The 22,194-nt window shown below is 31.9% G+C and overlaps 1 protein-coding gene across 1 annotated transcript in view; it reads right to left on the bottom strand.

Annotated features, from left to right (window-relative positions):
• LOC136079510 (uncharacterized) overlaps positions 1-21,970 on the bottom strand; it is a 101,493-nt gene extending 79,523 nt beyond the window's left edge. Inside the window, exon 1 of the mRNA XM_065795249.1 lies at positions 21,840-21,970. Coding sequence (XP_065651321.1) covers positions 21,840-21,959 — 120 coding nt within the window. The 5' untranslated portion in view covers positions 21,960-21,970. The remainder of the gene's footprint in view (positions 1-21,839) is intronic.
• Between the last annotated feature and the right edge of the window lie 224 nt (positions 21,971-22,194).

Below are 22,194 nucleotides of genomic sequence, written 5' to 3'. Positions count from 1 at the left end.
GGGGGCTGTTTTGGCTGCAGGTTTTCTTTTTTCTGTCTTGTCCTGGAGCTTTTTTATCCCATGTTTTTGACCAAGATGGTACCACATTCCCGTTGTAGATCCTGTGAACTGAGTTTTGTTCCCACAAATCTTACAAACACTTTCAGAACGATCTTTTTCATAATGTTTCCAGACTCCAGACATTTTTTTATGAAAACTGTAATTTTTTTATGTGTGTCAGTTGATGGACTAAAGTACTACTTGACTAAATAAATAATAGTATTGTATAAAAATGATTGAACAAATTTGAATAAAAAATGAATAAAAAAAATAAACACTAACGCTTTCTTTTAATTCATAAGATGCATCAATTGGCTAAGGACGTCATTTGTAATGGAAAAATTAATTAAAAAGTTCAAAATTTGTTTGTCTTGAATATTTAATTAAAATGGCAAAAAAAGCTTAAAACGCTTTTTTCTTAATTTTTACCATTTACCATCAAAACTTACTGGTAAAATGGTAAAAAAATGGTAAAAGCTCAACCCTAGTACATACAATTTATATTGTATTATTACTGTTATTAATATTATTGATACTTTATTATTATTATTATTATTATTATTATTATTATTATTATTATTATTATTATTATTATTATTATTATTATTATTATTATTATTGTTATTATTATTATTATTTTATTATTATTATTATTATTACTATTATTATTATTGTTATTATTATTATTATTATTATTATTATTATTATTATTATTATTATTATTATTATTGTTATTATTATTATTATTATTATTATTATTAAAATGTATAATAATTAAAAATTGCTGAAAGAAATATTGCGTAGACTTAGAACTAAACTTTTAGTTCAATTCTGACAGACACTTTTAAAGAACTGAAAATAAAAAAAGAAAATTATTAATGGCATAAGTTACAATAACACAATTCAAGAAAACTATTTGTTTATGCGAGAATATAATATTAAAAATGTTTAACCACAAAATAGAACCAAAATGTTTAATATACAAGAATAAAATAAAACTTGAAAATTGAAGTGCACTAACTGTAAAAAATGATAAAATTTACATCCGAAAAATATGAAAATCCATTAATTAAAAAGTATAAAAAGAAAATAAATAAAAAATATTTACTTAAAAACTATTGACATGAAAAAATATTCACTAGAATCAATTTCTTATAACTTACTGATAAAAACTCTATTTATAAATTATTACAAGCACCCCAAACACCATAAATACCCAAAATAAGATTAATATTAAAAAAGTTTGGTTTTAAATCTGATCGATTCTCTGCGAAAAGACCTAATCGTCTTCTTTGAGTTTCCGTATTCTTTAGTTAATTTTTTTTTTTTTTTTTTTTTTTTTTTGTAATTGATATACTCATTTGTATTTTTTACTATTTTATATATTGTATAAAGGAAAGCAATAAATGTAAAATAAAAAACAAAAAACTAAAAAAAACAAGAAAAATTGCATCTACTGTTTTTGCTGAGATTGATCCATCAATTAACGAAATGGAAATTTTTAACGGCAAAACAGCAAGGAGATAAAATAAATCTTATTCCAGTTAATAAAGCACAAAGTAAACTCAATAAATATGTTACTGAAATAGTAATAACTATTGAAATTAGGTTGTGCCGAAAAACCGACCCGGCACGGCCCAAGATAATTACTTATACCATAATGTGGGGCGTGGGATTTTATATAGAACGCAAAACTTCTTTATAAGACATAAAGCGTTTAATTTCATTTCATTTTATTTGCTTCATTTATAAATATCTTTTTAATTGCGTCAATAAGGAAGTACTAAAACCAATAAAGCCAGAAAATTTGTTTAGATTTTTTTTTTTTTTTTTAAAACATCTTCGCTTCCAACAAGCCTGCAAGCAGCCACTAATTAAAGTTGAAAGTTACTGAAAGAGAAAAGATGAAGATTGTAGAACAAGATAACGATTGACGGACGACTTAAAAGATTGCAAATTATATGAATCAGGAAAGCAATATGAAGGAAGCGAATTCCAAAGAGCTGATGTTCGAGGAAAAAAACTAGACGAACAAGCGTTTTCGGAGCACTTAGGAACATTCACAGAAAAAGGATGACACTTAATTGAACGACGAGTAACACGAGAATGAATTTCAGTAGATGGCGCAAGAGACGCTAGCTCTTTAGAGCAGTGCCCATTATAGTATTTGTAGAAAAGAGAAAGAGAAGCAACATTACGACGATGTGATAATGGTTGGAGGTTGGCTGCAAGAGCAGGTCCAACTATGTTTACAATGCGTTTTTGCACCTTTTCTAAAAAAGAAAGGGCATCATTAGAAGATCCGCCCAAATATGGCAACAGTATTTAATACAATGCCGGATTTGAGATTTATAGAGATAGAGAATAGAATCCGGAGTATAAAAGTATCGAGCTTGATAAAGAGATACAACCTTAGCAGATGCTAATTTTGCAACTGATTTGATATATGGTTTCCAAGAAAGATTGGAAGTAAGAGTTAATTCTAGAAGATGAAGAGTTGGCGACTCATCGAGTACATCACCGTTCATAAATATAGGAAGATCTAAATTATTGCGATAACAATTGGCTGAAAAAAATTGAGTTTTACCTGAATTAAAGTTCACCAGCCACTGCTGTAGCAGAAGTGAGATCCTTTTCAAGCTCAAATGCCCCCTCCAAGCAATCAGAGGGTGTTGGTTTCTTATCACGACAAGAATAAATGGTAGTATCATCAGCAAACAATGCCACCTTAGATGTGAGAATACCTGGAAGATCGTTAATGTAAATTAAAAAGAGTATAGGGCCAAGGATAGAACCTTGAGGAAACCCTGAAGTTACAGAATAAGAAGAAGAGTGTTGTCCATCGAGGACAACTTTTATGCTACGATTGGAAAGGAAGGATTCAATGATCTTAAAGAAGTTGCCGGATACACCATAAGAAGAAAGCTTATGGAGAAGACCAGCATGCCAAACTTTATCAAAAGCTTTTGAAATGTCAAGAGCGATGACCTTAACCTCTCCACCTTCATCTAATGCACGATAAAACCTGTCAATTATTACTGTTAGCAAATCAGCTGTAAAACGAGAAGATCGAAATCCATATTGGTGGTAAAAAAGTAAGTTATTAGATTCGAAATGAGAAATTAGGTGTTTGTTAATTAAATACTCAAAAACTTTGCTTATGATAGGAAGAAGACTTATGGGACGGTAGTTAGACGAATCAGATCGCTCTCCAGAATTTTTGAAGATAGGAATAACAGATGCCGCCTTCCAGCAGGCTGGAAAACAAGACTCTGATAAGTTACAGAAATAAAATGGAGCTTTCCATTCCCGCTAAGCTTTACTTTGTGTATCAGGGTATGCTAAGTATTGACGAAGTACTTGAGTGTTTAGCGAACATCAACGAAAAAAATTTATCAGAGAAAACTGCCCACAAGCCAAAAGGAGGAGACGTTTTTATATATCGGTATCAAGAAAATAGCAAAAAAGGTATGATCTAATGTCTTTTGTATAACAATTGAATATCTATTAAATAGATACACTAAAATGGAGCATTATTTGTAAAATAATCACTTATTAATAAATTAATTTATATATAACACATTTTATTTTATTTTTTAGATGATTGGGTAGCTGATGGCTATCGGTGTATCAATAATGGAAACGATAAACTTCCTAGGAGGCAACCTTTCATATTTAAGCGAAAGTTCAAATCACAAATTAAAACTGGTTCATCGTTAAGCTTCTGTCGTTATTCTTTCGTAGCCATCGACTTGTTTAAATATCCGTACGTCGTTGAGCAGTATGTTGGTGATGAATCAACTGCATCATCGTTTCCACACGGCAATAGTAAAAAAATATCTACTACAAGATTTTAAGAGCGGACAGCACCTTCAGTACTAGCATATATTGCCAATGAAGTAAAAGATCATAAAGCCTCATTTTTGTATAAGAAATCGATTACAAGTACAGATAACGTTAATGCCCTTTTTAGAAATATTAAACAAGTTAGAAATATAAGAGAACGGGTAATCGCAAGTCGAAAACTATCTAACGATGGCATCTCTAACTTACACGAGATTGCTTTTGATCTTCCAAATTTCATTTGGCTGATGCAGACGTTTCTCGACTTAATTGTTGTTGCAGGACGGCAAGATACACTGACTCTTATAAATTAACTTCTTCTAAAGCATGGCAAAACGCACCCAATTATTGACGTATGACACAACATTCAACTTCGGAGAGTTTTATATGTCAGTTCTTTTAATACGTGGTGTTTGTTTTACAGAAAATCCAGTTTTACCAGCAATGTTTATGATTCATGAACGAAAGTTACAAAGTACTAATAAGACTTTTGTTGACATCTTAAAAGAAAAACTACCGGCTTTAAAAGTATCTAATTGTGCACTGGCGACTGATGGTGAAACATCATTCGATGTTTTTGAAGATGTCTTTCCCAAGATCAACAAGTTGATTTGTTGGAATCATTTATTAATAGCAACCAAACAATGGTTAAAAAGACGTAATGCTACTTCCCCAGACGTTGTCGTGTATCTCGATCACATTCAAACTCTTCTCCATTGTCCAACGGATGTAATGTACTTAAAGATGTATTGTTCTAAAGTAAAGCTCTGGAGTCAACCGTTTAGGATATACTACGACAATGCAATTCACAAACATATAGGTACCAAGATTGGTCGTGTTGTGTTGGAACGTTAAAACTTGTATGACGAAAATTCTGATGTTACACAAAATATGTCAGAAGGATTTAATACGGTCATGCGTCGTGTTCATGAATGGGAGGAGGTTTCTATTGACAACATTAATCTTGGATTTGGAGATCAAAGAGACTATCATCTATTGAAAGATGAATTTCCTCACCTTGCCCTTGCAAGAAAAAACATTTTTATAGAAAAGGTTCTATCACTTGAAGAACTAATTTCCGAAATGAAACGTTAGATTAAGGATTTTTAAAACAATGTTGTAAAAGAAGAAAAAAACGTTTGCAGTTCATCTGAAGATGTTCGAGCTCAGACTGTTCTTGAAACTACCGGTTCAATCCAATTTAATTCATGTTTAAAATGTTTTTTGGTTAAAGGAACCAGTAACAATGTATACTTGGTTTAATTAAATGGGCTCAATAAAACTTGTTCATGTCGACCAGTAAAAATATGTTAAAGCTGTGCAACGTTTAGTTGGCGCACCGGTTACATCTGAGAACTAGTCAATAAACTTAACACAACTACGTTGAAATAAGCGTATTGTCAAACAACGGTTGGGAGAAAAAAACCACGAGTTGGAGATTGCGATGTCAATCCTGCTCCTGATGCCGAAAGCGACAATGGCAAAAATGGAAAATGAAGAAATTGTCTCTGAAAATCATGAGGAATATAACGCAATTATGTAAAAATTTACTTCGAAGACGCTGAAGCACGAGTTGATGGGCTGCCATCTAAAGACAAGTTTGTTATTAGTAGTTCCACGGTTAATAAGGCAGATTTAGCAACTCTAAATTCAAACCAATGGTTAAATGATGCTGTAATCCATGCTTACCTCAACTTGCTAATGGACTTAAATAAAGCCAAAAAAACCAACCTAGTTTATGTCCTTCCTTCTTTTTTGGCTCAGCGATGGCACGAGAAAAACCTTGATGGTTGGCTTCATTCCAAAGTCCGTTTATGTAAGTACAAATGGATTCTTTTACCTCTCCACGTTAATAACAGCCACTGGATACTTCTTATTGCCAATACACTTGATAAAACAGTTGGAATTGCAGATTCTCTTAATGGCGATAACAGTCTAAACCTTGATATGTTTAAGAGATATATGACATCAAGATGTTCTGTTAATAATGAACTTGGAATTTGTAATAAAGTTGCTTTTAATGCCTCTCACCAACTTGATGGAAACAGCTGTGGCATTTTTACATTAATGTTTGCGGAGGCTTTCATAAATAATGTACACATTAATGCCGTAGATTTTACGGCTGTTACATTATATCGTCGCTACATTTGTGCTAGAATTGTACATCGCATGCAAGCTAACGTTGATAACAAAAATATATGTGATGTCCCGTTTTGTATAAAACCCCGTGTTGCTCGTTTAACTTGGTCACAAAGCGATCAATGCGATCACTTGTATCAAGTTGCTTGTGCGCCATCTCAGTCTTTTAATAGCATATTTTAGGTAGCCATTGCATTTGAAGAAACCAATGGTTTATGACATTTATTTACATAATAAAAATTTATTTTTTGTTTAATTCAAAGAAAAAAATATAATGAAAAATGTTCTTATTATTTCTAAATTTAGTTTAAAAGTTATATTAAAAATAATTTTTCAACCTGGCCGGGTGTTAGGCTTTTGGGCCAGGATTTAGGAACAACCTTAAAATGATAATAAACAATGACGCCGAGAAGACCTCTATACGACGTCTTATGGACGTCACAAGTCCGTAGGACGTCCTTGAGATTTCAAGCGTACGTTTTGTGCCATTTAGGTTTATTACGAAATTGATTTAAACTTCTGGGAGATGAAAAGTGCCGTTTTTTTTTTTTTTTTTTTTTCAAACATCTTCGCTTCCAACAAGGCTGCAGGCTGCCACTAATTAAAGTTAGAAGTTACTGAAAACAAAAATGAAGATTGTAGAGCAAGATAACGATTGACGGACGACTTAAAGGATTGAAAATTATACGAATCAGAAAAGCAATATGAAGGAAGCAAATTCCAAAGAGCTGATGTTCGAGGAAAAAAACTAGACGAATAAGCGTTTTTTGAGCACTTAGGAACAGTCACAGAAAAAGGATGACACTTAATTGAACGACGAGTAACACGAGAGTGAATTTTAGTAGATGGCACAAGAGACGCTAGCTCTTTAGAGCAGTGCCCAGTATTTGTATTTGTAGAAAGAGAAGCAACATTACGACGATGTGACAATGGTTGAAGGTTGGCTGCAAGAGCAGGTCCAACTATGTTTATAATGCGTTTTTGCACCTTTTCTAAAAAAGAAAGGGCATCATTAGAAGATCCGCCCAAGATATGGTAACAGTATTTCATACAAAGCCGGATTTGAGATTCATAGAGATAGAGAATAGAATCCGGAGTATGAAAGTGTCAAGCTCGATTAAGAGATGCAACCTTAGCAGATGCTAATTTTGCAACTGATTTGATATATGGTTTCCAAGAATGATCGGAAGTAAGAATTAATCCTAAAAGATGAAGGGCGGATTACTCATTGAGTAGATTACCGTTCATAAATATAGGAAGATCTAAATTATTGCAACAAAAAATGGCTGAAAAAAGTTAAGTTTAATCTGGATTAAAGTTCACCAGTCACTGTGAGCCCCATGCTGTAGCAGAAGTGAGATCCTTTACAAGCACAAATGCCCCCTCCAAGCAATCAGAAAGTGTTGGCTTCTTATCATGACAAGAATAAATGGTAGTATCATCAGCGAACAATGCCACCTTAGATGTAAGAATATCTGGAAGATCGTTAATGTAAGTTAAAAATAGTATAGAGCCAAGGATAGAATCTTAAGGAACCCCTGAAGTAACAGAACAATAGGAAGAGTGCTGTCCATCAAGGACAAATTTTATACTATAAATGGAAAGGGAGGATTCAATATTAAAGATGTTGCCGGATACACCATAAGAAGAAAGCTTATGGAGAAGACCAGCATGCCAAACTTTATCAAAAGCTTTTGAAATGTCAAGAGCAATGGCCTTAAACTCTCCACCTTTATCTAATGCACGATAAAACCTATCAGTTATTACTGTTAGCAAATCAGCTGTAGAACGAGAAGATTGAAATCCATATTGATGGTAAAAAAGTAAGTTATTAGATTCGAAATGAGAAATTAAGTGTTTGTTAATTAAATACTCAAAAACTTTGCTTATGATAGGAAGAAGACTAATGGGATGGTAGTTAGACAAATCAGATCGCTCTCCAGAGTTTTTGAAAATAGGAATAACAGATCCCGCTTTCAAGCAGACTGGAAAACAAGACTCTGAGAAACACTTGTTGAATAGTTTTGAGAGTACAGACGACAGCTCCGGAGAACACTTCTGCAAGACAATAACAGGTATGTTGTCCGGGCCACAAACAGTAGAAGAGTCTAGGCAGGAAATCACTTTAGATACAGAAGCTGGAGTGATATTAATTTCAAGCAATGGATCAATCTGTTTTTTGGCAATATCAGGTAGAACACAACTAGTGGAATCAAGAGATGATATTGATGAAAAGTTTTTATCAAAAAATTCAGCTTTGTCTTAAGGTGAGGTGACAAAGTCTGAACCATACAAGAGACGTGGAATTAAAGATTTGCCCTTATTATTGATATTACTAAAGATTCTCTAGAAGTTACGAGAGCCTAATTTTTGAGATGAGATACGAGATTTCATGACCTGAGAATAGCGGGTTTTGGCGTTAGACAAAACTTTTTTACAATTGTTTCAAGCAGTAATAAACAGACGTCTGTTTTCTGGAGAATTGTTTTGCTGATAAATATGGAAGTAACGGTTTCCATTGGCAATCGCAGCAGAACAGTGTGAGGAAAACCATGGAGGAGAGTGAGGCTTGATCTGGAATCGTCGAGAGGGAACAAAAGATTCCATGCCAACCTGAATTCACGAAGTTATGTAAGAAGCACATTTGTCGACAAGAAGACAAAAGATTTGTACCCAAGGGCCATCACGAAGAAAATCACGGTAAGAATCCCAGTCAGCTTTACTGTAGTTGTAAGAGGTATGATAATAGGGGGATTCGGGTAATGAAGAAGAATTAGATGTTAGTTTTAAAGAGGTCAAACTGTGATCAGAAGCACCTAAGGGGGAATGTGGAGAAACTGTGCACTGACTAGGATCAGAAACAAGACATAAGTCGAGTATAGAAGGTAAATGATTCGGGTTGTCAGGAAAGCGAGTTGGAAAGTTGACTATTTGAGTTAGGGATTGAGAAAGGCAAAAGTTGTGGGCTTTAATGCCTGCCGAATCACTGACACTAGAGCCAAGCCATTCAGAGTGGTGAGCATTAAAGTCACCGACAACAACTATTTTACATTAAAGTCACCGACAACAGCTATTTTACATTACTAGCTGTATACCTCATTGCAGCTCCTGCAACTCAACCATGTGTTTAAAAACTTTTTTCCATCTGTGGCTTGCTCACAAATGGATGGAGAAATCAAATGCCAGTGTCATTGGAAATGCGAGTTTTATTATCACTAAACTCTTATCTAGTCTAGATGATATGCTGATGATCACGAAATCTATACGCCATTTATTTGCAAAATATATGAGTACTGATTCAAAATATATAAGTACCAAAGTCAATATTATAACTATTGATGAGTTTTTCTTGGTGTATACAAAGTTGTGGCAATGCTCCCTACGCCAATTGCGGGGTTTCGTACAAATTTGTGGTCCCTTTTTCAGATTTTATTGAGCTATTTGCAAAATTTGAGGATGTTTTTTACATAGTTATATTTTTTATATAGTTATTTTTTTATACCTAATAGTTGGGTGCCATAACGTATATACCAGTGCTGTGGCTGGTATAATAATGTTATATTATACCAGCCACAGCACTGGCTGTATAATATAACATTACTTTTAATTAAGTTTTCTCATTTTATATATTCGGTTATAGCACTAAACCCATATAGAGTCGTACTCATTATCTATAAAATACATTAAAATTAGATAAGATAGAATTTTTATACGACAAACAAATATTAAACTGTAAATTATTTACTGAACTGAGTTAAAACTAGAACTTTAATTGTTTTAAAACGAAGATATCACTGCTGTCCAGTGGTGGCAGTGATATTTTCGGTTGCAGAGTAGTTTATATTCATTCTTTATAGCATCAAAAAAAGTAAATTTAGTTGAAATACCTTTAACTAGTTTTACTGCTACTATTAAGGATACTAAAAAACGAATTAACTTAAAACCACATCAGCAGCACCACCACCACCACCGGAAATTAGTATTAGTATTGCTATTCAGCATGTTGAACATGAGAAATCAGAACAACAAGACAAAGACATAAACGGAGAAAGGCAGAAAAGAAATGATATCTCACTTGATATAGTTAAGCCCGTTTCAGAAAATGAACAGATTTTAAATGAACCTCAACCTGTCACTGCAACCGCTAAAATTAGCCGAACATGTTTAAGTAAGATTTCAAATGCTGGAATTTTTAATGACATTGGAAACTATGTCGGTACAACTATTGATGATATAACCTATAGGTTGACTGCAAAATGCCGCATTCAGTTCACATGAAAGTGAACGAAAACATAACGAGACCAGACGAGACGACCAAACGATACATACTAATGCACTACACCATCACACCTGTAGACATCAACAGTCTCTAAAATCAGTTTATCAAATATTTGTTCTTTATTATATACTTTTGTTCGTAATCTTTTTTTGACCTTATCCTTGTAAATTTATTCAGATTTGTGTTATTACGTGTGAATGAGACCGCATATTTGTGAGAAGCAAAAGAGCGCGAAAATTTTTCACAAAATTACGTATTAGCGTATTTTTAAAACAAATGTATTCTTGGTTTGTATGTACTGAACTATACCACTAGATAAGTTTAGACATATCACAATCTCATAAGGATTTTTGTTTCTTTTTTGTTTCTATCTAGTTTTCTTGATCTGACGTCGCTAAGTTAGTTTGTTGTGGTTTGCACTATACAGTGTTCACTAACGTTCGTTAGGTCGTTTTGTCAGCAATATTGTTTTTAAACGTTACGTTTTTCAGTGGTTATAAGCTATTAGTATAAAATCGCATTTATTGTCTCATCTGTTTATTTTTTTCACTATTCTCTGCCTACTGATTATATGTCTGTATTTTTTTATCTCTGGCCAATCATTTTTTAATTTATCTGAGTCTGTTTTGTGTGATAGCTTTTGTCTCTACTTATCAGGCAAGATTTATATTTCTCATACTATTGGAGTCACCAGATTTTCTACCATATTTTCAACTAACTACTTTTATACTAACGACAAACATTCTGAGTTTCGATGATTATGAGTGATATTTACGTATTATATTTATAAGACACATTTCAGCCATAAAAGAAACGGTAAGTTACTCATAATTATTAATTTCTATTTTCTATTTGCTTTGTGTTATTTCTATACATTAAATTGTTTATTTTTATACATACGCATACATGCATGTGTACACGTTTGTCTTTTCTAATGTAAGTGTACATGATATTTATATGTATCAACATATTTGCTTATATTTACACCACGCGCATCCCTTACCACCCTCATGAGATCTCTAAGAATGTTGGAGCTGTATTAAAAACTGGGATAGGGATTGGGATTTTTGGCTTTTGTAGTGTAGTCCTGTTATATTGCAATATTGACTAGCATGACGTAGAGTGCAGGTGGTGAGATCTGTTGCAAGGACACGCCCCAGACGAGTGGCGTTAGTGCAGGTCTCGGGCTCTCCGAAACGTCATTGGTGATCGCAGTGCATTCCTGAGGAGGGGGATCACCATTATGCACTACTTAATTCTGATTGGTTACCATGGCACCAACAATTTTTTACCTCTTACACCCACGTATTATAGCGCTTTGTGAGCTTTATATTATGAATTTGTTACATTAATGACATTTATATACTTTTATCTCACACAGGTGATTATCAGTTTTCAGTTGGTTATCTAGAGTTTAGACCATATATAGTAGCACATTTACTAGCCTATTTTTTCTTTTTGTATTGCTCGTACTTATATTTTGTATTATTTTACTTTATATTTTGTTAACTACTTATTTTATTGTTTTTGTATGGTGCGATAATTTTAGCTATGGTTGCCTTTAATGAACCAGCGGATCGATATTGACTTGTTTACTCATAGACCATTGTTTTATCATTTGTTTAGTATGACTAGAGCGTGAGTTATTGTTCACCTAATCCCTGAGTCCTAAAATTTTCTTCCTCCTACAAAATAGTCTTTACATTCATTTATGATTCTCACCCAATGACATCATCTACAATCTACTTCTATTTTCACATCTCCCAGATCTACGTGACTGGACGGCTCCGTTGGTCACTTTTTGCGACCATTGTGTCGCATAAACAAACAAATTTATTCTTTGTGGCTGGTGAGCCCCGACTTCTTCCAATGTACACTACAACGACAAAACGGACATTAGGCTATCCCGCTGGATGTGGTTACGGCGCTCAATAACCTAATGGCTACGCTAACACTCACGCACACGTTCATTCGGAAGCTCCACAATGCACGTCGGATCAGCGCTCGCTGACTATGTGCTCGGATCTAAAATCTCACTCCATAGCACATCATTCCACACCAGCACGGGGCAGTAGCTCTTTTGACTAAGAGCGATGGCTTGTGGCCTATGGTGACTAATGTGTGCATTCGATCAATTGAAATCCATTCTGTAGGTCTTACGTCTGGCTCTGATGTGCTAGCCCATAAGCGCAAGGAGTGAGTGTGTTTAGCTTTCTATTCACCCGATTTGAAAGTGAACGAAAACATAACGAGACCATACAAGACGACCAAACGGTACATACTAATGCACTACACCATCACACCTGTAGACATCAACAGTCTCTAAAATCAGTATATCAAATATTTGTTCTTTGTTGCATATGTTCAACACTCAGAGTGACTAGAGCGTTAGTTGTTCCTCCCCATACCCCCTTATCATATATTCTTCGTTTTTCTACTTCACAAAAGTCTTGCCACACATTTTATATTTTCTTATGATTTTTATTTTTTATTCAATGACACCATCTACAATCTGTTTTTATTTTCACATCTCCCAGGTCTACGTAACTGGACGGCTCCGTTGGTCACTTTTTGCGACCATTGTGTCGCATAAACAAACAAATCAGAACAACAAGACAAAGACATAAACGGAGAAAGGCAGAAAAGAAATGATATCTCACTTGATATAGTTAAGCCCGTTTCAGAAAATGAACAGATTTTAAATGAACCTCAACCTGTCACTGCAACCGCTAAAATTAGCCGAACATGTTTAAGTAAGATTTCAAATGCTGGAATTTTTAATGACATTGGAAACTATGTCGGTACAACTATTGATGATATAACCTATAGGTTGACTGCAAAATGCCGCATTCAGTTCACATTAAGGAAAAATAATCGAGAAAAACGATATCTTAATCATTCTCATCTGGAAAAATACGAATGGTATATTCAGATTGAAAAAAAGGATTATACTGCAAACATTGTGCATTATTTTCATACCAGCGGACTGCAGGATCTCACAAACAAGTTGCACTTCAGGAACTATTTGAGCAACCATTACAGGTGCTTGCTAAACTCTTTGACAAGGACAGAGATTTAACAAGTCACGAAAATGCAACCTACCACAAAAAAGTTGTTGAAAGTGTTTTTTAAAAAACTATAATAAATCAGCCATGGATATTTTAAACAGAGTAAACACTCAACGGCTTCAACAGGTTTTAAAAAATTGTCGACAATTGACACTTATTGTTAAAACAATAGTATTTTTAGGAAAGAAAAATATTCCTTTTGTAGGCCACGGAGACGATGGCAGCTTATTAGACATAGACGATGACAATTCTGATGTGATGACAAATGAAGGAAGTTTTTGAGAATTTCTAAAATTTAGAGTAAACTGTGACAATTTAAATTTAGAAACTCGTTTGAAAACAGCTGAAGCCTCTGCAACAAACATTAGCAAAACTACCCAAAATGCTTTATATGAATGCTGTGGAAAAGAAATATGTGAACAAATTGTGGGTCGTGTTAGAGAATCAAACCATAATGCTGTTTCGTTTGACAAAGCAACTGATGCATTACATTAGTCACAAATGACAACAATATTACGCCATTTGATGCCTGATGGATCAGTTAGTGAAGATTTTGTTGGATTTGTTGATTTGCATGATCAAAATCATCAAACTAAAAGTAATGCATCCATTTGCAATAAACCTATTCTTGACAGCAAATTTATTGGTCAAACGTTTATAATCCTGTTCGAAAAAAAGTTAAACCTTTTTTTAGAAAAATGTGTCGGTACGGAAACATATGGTTGTAATGTTATGTCATCATTGCAAAAAGGAGCGGTAGTTAAAATTCAACATGTTGCGTCAAATGCTGTTTGGTATCCATATTATGATTATGCTTTAAATTTAAATTAATCCAAGAGTTCGAATGTACAAGCAATATGAAATTGTTTGGGGGTTATTGGCAAAGTTGTTGCTTTTTTTAATGCTTCTGCAAAACGAAATTCTATTACGAAAAAAAAATTCTAAATTCACAACGGCTTTCACTCTGCGAAACACGATGGGTTGAAAAATATGATGCTTTGCTGACGTTTAGTCTTGAGCTTCCACAAATAATTGATGCACTGGAAAATATAAATTGGATTGACAGAGCATCTTGATCAAAAGCAAGAATTTTATTAATATCAATGAGAGAAAGTGATTTTATTCTGTCTTTAGGCTGTGCAGTACATATATTCTCCTTAACAAATGGGCTCAGTCAATTGTTTCAAAAAAAAAGTCTAAATTTACATAAAGCAAATCAGCATCTTTTATTTTTAAAAATCAATAATTTCATATTTCACCAAATTGCTGTTACAGCCATGGGTACAGATCTCGCACCAGATTATGCTTGTCTCACTATCGGGTTTCTAGAAGAGACAAATGTTTTTCCAATAATCTTACCTCAGTATTTTTCAAACCGTGAAATAGATGATAAAAATAAATTTTATTTTAGATATATTGATGATGGTTTTATAATCTGGCCAAAATATCAGAAATTTAAAATTTCTCTTACTGAATTAAATGATTCAATTAGTTTTACCACCAATTTTGGCAAAGGGTTTTCTAAAAAAGATAACACCACTGTAGGTGTTATCTTTTTTAGAAAAACTTTTAATTAACTTTTTAGACATTGCAATTACTCTTGAAAATTACAAAAAAATATAACAGACATTTATTATAAAGAAACTAACTACTTAAGCTAAAACAGTCATCATCCATTTCACATCAAAAAGAGTATTTCTTATAATTTAGCTAAAAGTATAATTGTTTTTACATTTAATTATGAAATTGAAAACTTTGCCTGACAGAACATAAGTCATGGTTGAAAGATTGTGAATATCCTGATATAATTATAGATAAAGCATTCCTTAATGCAAAACTACAAAGACCAGCACCACAAAAAAAGTCTGAAGAAATATTTCCTTTAGTGACAACATTCTATAACAATCTTAATTGTCAACCTTTATTCTCAGAAGCTAACTTTTCACAAAAGTATCTCATAATGAAAGAGTCGAAAATGTTTTTTCTAATATTCATCTGGTATTAGCTTTTAAAACAACCTTCTAATTTACTAAGAAAACTTAGTTCTTCAAAAGCAAATAATAAGAAGATTGGCATATTTAAATGCAAAGACATTCGGTGTAAAATATGCTAACTCTACTTTCAAGAATTAGATGAGTTTGAAACATCTAATGGTACTATCTGGAAAACAAAAACTCACATCACATGCAACAGCAAAAGTGTAATTTATTATCTTAAATGTTTGGCATCCAAAAAACAAGCCACGAATACTAGCAAAATAACAATTTAAGATTACGAAAAAAAGGACATATTTCTAGTTGCAGAACTGGCCTATCAACTAATAGATTTGATAACCATGTTTATACCTGTAAGTTCCCACCAAAATGTAATTGAACTTTTTTTTCAATTTTTTGTTTTCTTTGAGCTTAACAATGAAAGTTTTTTGTTATCTTACGAAAAGCATTTGCACAAACAAAAACATGATACTTTTAATTGATACTTCTTGTGTATTATTAGAATTTAATCCATCATAATAGTTACTCACAGCAACAATATGCAGTTAAAATTATTTTTATTTTGTATACAAAAATCTTGCTACAATATGAAAACAGCACAACTGATGATATTTTGAAAGGCCTTTAGTGCCTAAAGTTTATTTAATTAATTATATAAATATAAAAATACTTATTAGGGTATTTTTTGGAAATAAAAAAATATTTTTAATAATAGATATTTTGAGAAAAAAAGATTTACTTTTGTTTACTGGTTTGACTATCTTTTGCGTTTATGGTAAAAAAAAAAAGAGTTTCTTTTAACAACAATTATGCGACCTCAACAAATAAGCTACATTTTTATGTCATCTAAATGTCAAAGCAACCAAAATAATGCGTTAGTACATTAAGTTTTATTGTTTTTTAAAATACCACAATGATAATGAGTAGAATTTTTTTAATCAATAGTGTTTTGGTGTTTGTTTTTTAAAAACCTTTTTTTAAAAGATGCGCACAGTGAAGCCAAAGGGTCAAAAAGAGGCCAAAACTCAAAATTTTGTAATGTAATAAATGTTTTTATTCAATTATTGTTCCAATTCAAAAACAAACTTAAAAAGTGGCTAATTAAAAACTTTTTAAGTTGTAGACACGTCCCCTTACCCCCTCTTCCCTCCCCCTCCTTCCTTGAATTTTCAATGCAATTTTTGTTAATTTTTAGATTCTAGAAATTATTCTAAAAATATTTTCTAAGTGAAAAAAATATTTACCTTATTAAGCATTAATTTGTAATCCCTGATTATATATACTGATAAGTGAATTTTTACATGAAAAAGTTTAAATTTAAAAAGATAACATTTATTTAGAAAAAAAAAAACTACTCATCTCCTCTGAGGAGGTCCTGTACGTCAGGATCAAGGTAAGGACTATAAAATGTTCCTAAAAGCAATCGAAGAGATGACAGGGTAGCTTCTTATTAGTAAATAATGGAATTGGTTCTGTATCACATTAATTCTAGATATTTTGCATGTTTGATTGAGTCTTGCATTTCGTATGGCTTTATTTTGTGCTTCCTGAGCCTCCTCCGAATACGCTCCAATGGGAAGATCAAAATGCTCAGCAATTAAAGATTCATGTTCCAGAACCTTATGAAGTGTAGGTGGCATAATGTACCAAGGATAGGTTTCCACTATTAGCTCTGAAGTTTTATAACAGTATGCTTTAAAAGCATTCACGTTCAGTTGGAATCCACTGCAAACGGCATTCAATATGTTTCTCAGTCTTAAAATGATGTCCAAATTAACTCCTGTTGTTTTCAGAAAAAGATTCTGCTGCTAGAAATGCCCTCCTTGCAGTGTTTCCTGTATTAGTATTTCCAAATCCCTGCTTAGGAGTATCAACCACTAAGCTTAACACCTCTCTAAACTTTCTTTTGATTTCTTTTTTTCAAGATTTTACAGATAACTTATCTTATTTGGTATATTTTAATATCCATTTTATATCCCAAGTGTAGAATGAATTCAAAAATTCGTATACAACAGTGCAGTGTGGATAATCCTAAAGCTATAGCTTGCTTATTGCAAACTTTTTCTCTAATTATATCCAGCTTGTTCATTTCACTAGGCTTGGCAGAACAAACATTGCAAGATTGAGTTGAGTTTGTATCTGTTATAGCATTTACTGCTTTGCAGTCCAACATCGTCATCTTAATTTTTATTTTTATTTTTGCTTTCTTGTTAGAGAAGTGGATTTCAAGTTCAAAATCTTGAAGACTTTCTATTTGCTTCCTAACATCTAATTCTTCAGCTCTTGTTGACTTTTTTGTTTCTTTTTGGTATTGCAGGTGAAGAGGCCTGCAATACCAAAAAGAGGCCGATCTATCAAGACACTCTGTATTAGATATGTTTATAATTCTTGATAAAGCATTGTTCACCATTGACTTAGCATAACATTTGGCAGATGTTTCTAAAATTTCCGAATTTTATGGATAACATTTGGATTTTGCATCAAATATTACTTTGACTGAAGGATATATCTCTGCATTCTGTTTCAGTGAAGAGTTTCTAATAACTTGATATTGTGAATCACTGAGATCGCAAATTATCTTTAATGCAAGGGCCTCTTCTGCTTTCATAATTATTGGATTCGTTTTTGTATTTTCAATAATTTTCCTGGCTAGACCTGGATTTTTAACAGAATGTTTAATAACTTTTGTAAAGTCGGTCTTTCCTGGGCTTGATTTAGCCCTCAACGCAGAAGCACAGGCAAGTTCTTCGGTACAATGGTCACCAATCAAACTAAAAAAATATTTTATATTTTTAGAAAAATGTACTCATTTAAATAAGATTAGCAACCAAAAACGTAACTTATAGATTTTAATATACCTGGTTACCTTTCTCCTTTTAGTTCTCTCCGAACTATCAGTCCATGGTGTAGTTAGTCATCATGGTCTTGATGTGGGAGGAGCAGGTCTTGGGTACAGCTCAAACAGCTTGTCTCTTACAAGTTCAAATCATGATTTATATTAAACTACATATCGCCAAAATTACTATTAAAACCCACATAAACATGCTTAAATATAAACAAATTAGCAATTACACACAAAACCGTACAAAAACATTAACAACAATTATCCACTTTAGTTATAAACCACTACATGTCATGTAACATTTAACATAATGTAATGACATCATGTTAGCAACATCTGTATTCAAGATTCAAGAAATACGGATGAAACACTTTTCCAGGCATGATGTGAACTCCCAAATTTTTTATTTTAATATTATTGTCAAATGAGGATGTGTTACAAAATATTACGGTTATTGGAGCTTGGGAACATGAAGAACCCAAATAGAGATTTTTTTTCTAGTTATCCATAATAACATCCCCTAGGATAAAATAGTCATTTTAGGGTGGAACTCTGCGGAACTTTTAAGATATACTATTTTCAAAAACAATATTTATCGAAAAATTTATATTTTCACCTAATATTTTAATTACTCATTTGGCAAAAGCTGTATTCAATATTTTAAGTTTTTTACTTTTGAAAAAGATAAAAGAATGCCTAAATAAAAATTTTTGATAAAAAAAAATAAAAAACCCATCTAAATAAGTAAAAAAAATAAAAATTAGAAAAGTATAAAAAGTTCGCGAATTTTAGCGAACTTTTTTTACCTTATACTAGGTAGGAAGAAATGGTTCTCTGTCTAGGATAGTAGACATTTTTCCTAATAAGTTGAAAAAAAAATTAATAAAATGGTGTATTAAAAAAATTCCACTTATGGCCACTTTTTGAGTGTTTTGCTTCATTGTGATGCGCCGAATATTGCTACATCGACAATCTTATAGTCTGACTCGCAACGAAGTGCTGCCACATCGACTATCTTGTAGCCTGATTCGCAACAGAGTTACGCTACATAGACTGAGGGTTTGGTTAGGCAGGCAGTCTGTCATTTTATTTTAAATTATTTAAGTTTTTTAACTTTTTCTGGTATATACATAGGAAAGGCGTCGGTGACCGTGAAAAACTAAACCACGACAACAGTTTTTATGATGTTTTTTAGATCTGTTCGAAAGAATTAAAACTTTCAAAAGACGTTTGGAACGTCTTTTGAACGTTTAAAAGACGTATTTTTTAGACCAATTTTGTACAACTGCACTTAAACGAAAAGTCTTATTCAAGTCTTTTTACGACGCATTTAGAACGTCCTGAAAAGACGTTTTTGAGCGTCTAATCTATAAGATTAGACGCTCAAGAACGTCCGAGACGTTCCGTCTGAATGTTCATTGTACGTTTTTTGTACGTCCCCATGTTTGATGGGATGTTGTGAAAATATACCTTCAAACACAACGGAAGAATATTACAGGCAATTAATTTACATCACTCTACTTGATGCGTTGATATGAACATTACACATTTTTCTAATGAAAATTTACAATGCCTTCAAATCTATGCTTTGATGCTAAAAAATATTATTACACTGAATCATAAAGATATTGATTAAACTCTTTCTGCGATCAGTAAGGTCAACGGCTATTATTATCCAAAACTTACCTACACCTGAATTTACATCGGAAGTTGAACAATGGCTGTGCATATGTATAAGAATGAAAGATGAGCGAGGAGTTACATCACTACCTACGGATCTTTCTGTTGTTTCTGATTTGTGTGACTAGATGCAATATCCAATCACTCACAAGTTGTTTCAAATTATCAAGTCATGTCCTGTAAGTGTCGCCATTGCTTAGCGTAGCTTCTCAACTTTGCCAAGAATTAAAAATTGGCTGAGAACACGAATGACAGAAAGCAGACTAGTCGGATCGGCCAAACTTAATGTGCACAGAGAAATTATATATACGTATATATATATATATATATATATATATATATATATATATATATATATATATATATATATATATATATATATATATATATATATATATATATATATATATATATATATATATATATATATTGGGAGAAAGTTAAGATTTAAAAATGATAAAATTTTAATGATAAAAAAAAGCTGTTTTTGGTCACTTTCAAACATAAATTAACGTTTGAATCTTTTATTTCAGTACTTATTTTTTTATACCGTTAAAATCATAAGAAACTGTAGAAAATTGTTAGCTAATAACATTATTTAAATTGCGCTACTCAAAAAACTGTGGCCAAGTTTTAAGTGTTTCTAAATCACTGTTCATCGGTTAGGAAGGAGGCGTGAACTTCCAATTAAATGATCATCCACGGTGCTCTGTGATAAGTCCGTAAGGACTTCTTGGGGCACCTAAATAAGTTGAAAAAAAGATCCATTTTGTTTTACTGCTATTCAAAATTAATTTATTAAATTTGAACCAATTAGATATGTGTATGAGTTCATCGTTTGTTGTTTTAAAAAATTCAAATGTATTACTGTTTGAGAGGACTAAGTCTTTAAACATAATGCTCGTTAGTTTTGAGGCTTTATTAAAATCATTTATATATATGTAGGAAAGGGAGTGGTCCAAAAATTGAGTCTTGTGGAACTCCACAGGTTATATAAAGAGAAGTGGTTTGAAATACATAATTAGTTGGAATAAATTGTTTTCCATTTAATAAGTTTTAAACCATTTTAATACTTTGTTGTTTATTTTAAAGTATTCAAAAAAGTCTACAAATCAAAATTATTGGATCAACCGTATCAAAAGCTTTTGATCGGCCAATAAAACCTCCTAACGTATATTGTGTGTTTTCAAATGATTTTGAGATTTCACATTCCAATTAGTTAAATGCATGTTCAGTTGAATTATCTTTTTTAAAGCCAAATTGACTTTTATAAAGTAATTTATTTTTATAAAACTATTTCTATCCTCTGTGAATTATGATTCTTTCTAAGATTTTTGAAAATATGGAACTTTTTAACTCATGTTTGGCCATTTATAAAGTAATATAAATGTTTTACCCGGTATAAAATAATAATAGTTTCATTTAACAAGCTATATTTTTTTTATCAGTTTTAATTATTATTTTTTTAGGTTATCTTCAATACTTTAACAACATCTGATTCATAAATTGTATCCATTGTTGAAAGTATTCGAGTTAATAAAATATTTTTAAAAATATATGCAATAAAAAAGAATTTGTGAGGTCAAAAAAAATTAGATCCAAGTTGGAAATGAAGTTTTAATAAAACCATTAAACGTTAAAATCATTGCAAAGAAAATTTATTAACTTATTGCTAAAATTTAAGAATATTACAAAAACAACAAAAAAGTTTACAACCAATATCGTTAGTTACAACAAATATCGTAAGTTACAACAAATATGATTAAAAACATTTAAGTAAAAAAAAAAGTTGTGACACTGGATAAAAAAATGGATAAAAAAATCAAGTGGACTTCAACACTAAATATCTATACATTATTTTCTTTATTTGTAAACAAAAACTGTTAAATTGACTTTTTTATTATTTTTAAATGAGTCTTGTAATGTAACAGAATAACAAAAATGATACTAATTACCTCAATTATTGCATTAGCAAAATCTGGAGACTCTTCTTCTGAAATCTTTTGCTCTTCTTCTGCATTTGCATTATATATGACAAGCCAACAAACGACAACTATGTACAACCAAAATGCCATCTGTATTATAATTTTATCATAAAAAATAATAATGATTAGTTTTTATATTTTATGGAAAAAAAAAAATAAACTTATAATTGTTTGATTCGATTCTTTTCCTATTTTTTGGCTAATTAAATTTTTACTGCTGTTAGACTAAACAAAAAAACAAAAATAGGCTCTACCCAATTACTGATATTTGTTGCATATAATTTGGTTTTAAAACTGGATTCACTTCTAGAAATGCAATTGCTAT

The sequence above is a fragment of the Hydra vulgaris genome, chromosome 04, assembly GCF_038396675.1.
Source record: "Hydra vulgaris chromosome 04, alternate assembly HydraT2T_AEP".
Lineage (NCBI taxonomy): Eukaryota > Metazoa > Cnidaria > Hydrozoa > Anthoathecata > Hydridae > Hydra > Hydra vulgaris.
Note: the sequence above shows the minus strand (reverse complement) of the source record. Positions and strands in the feature narration are given on the sequence as shown.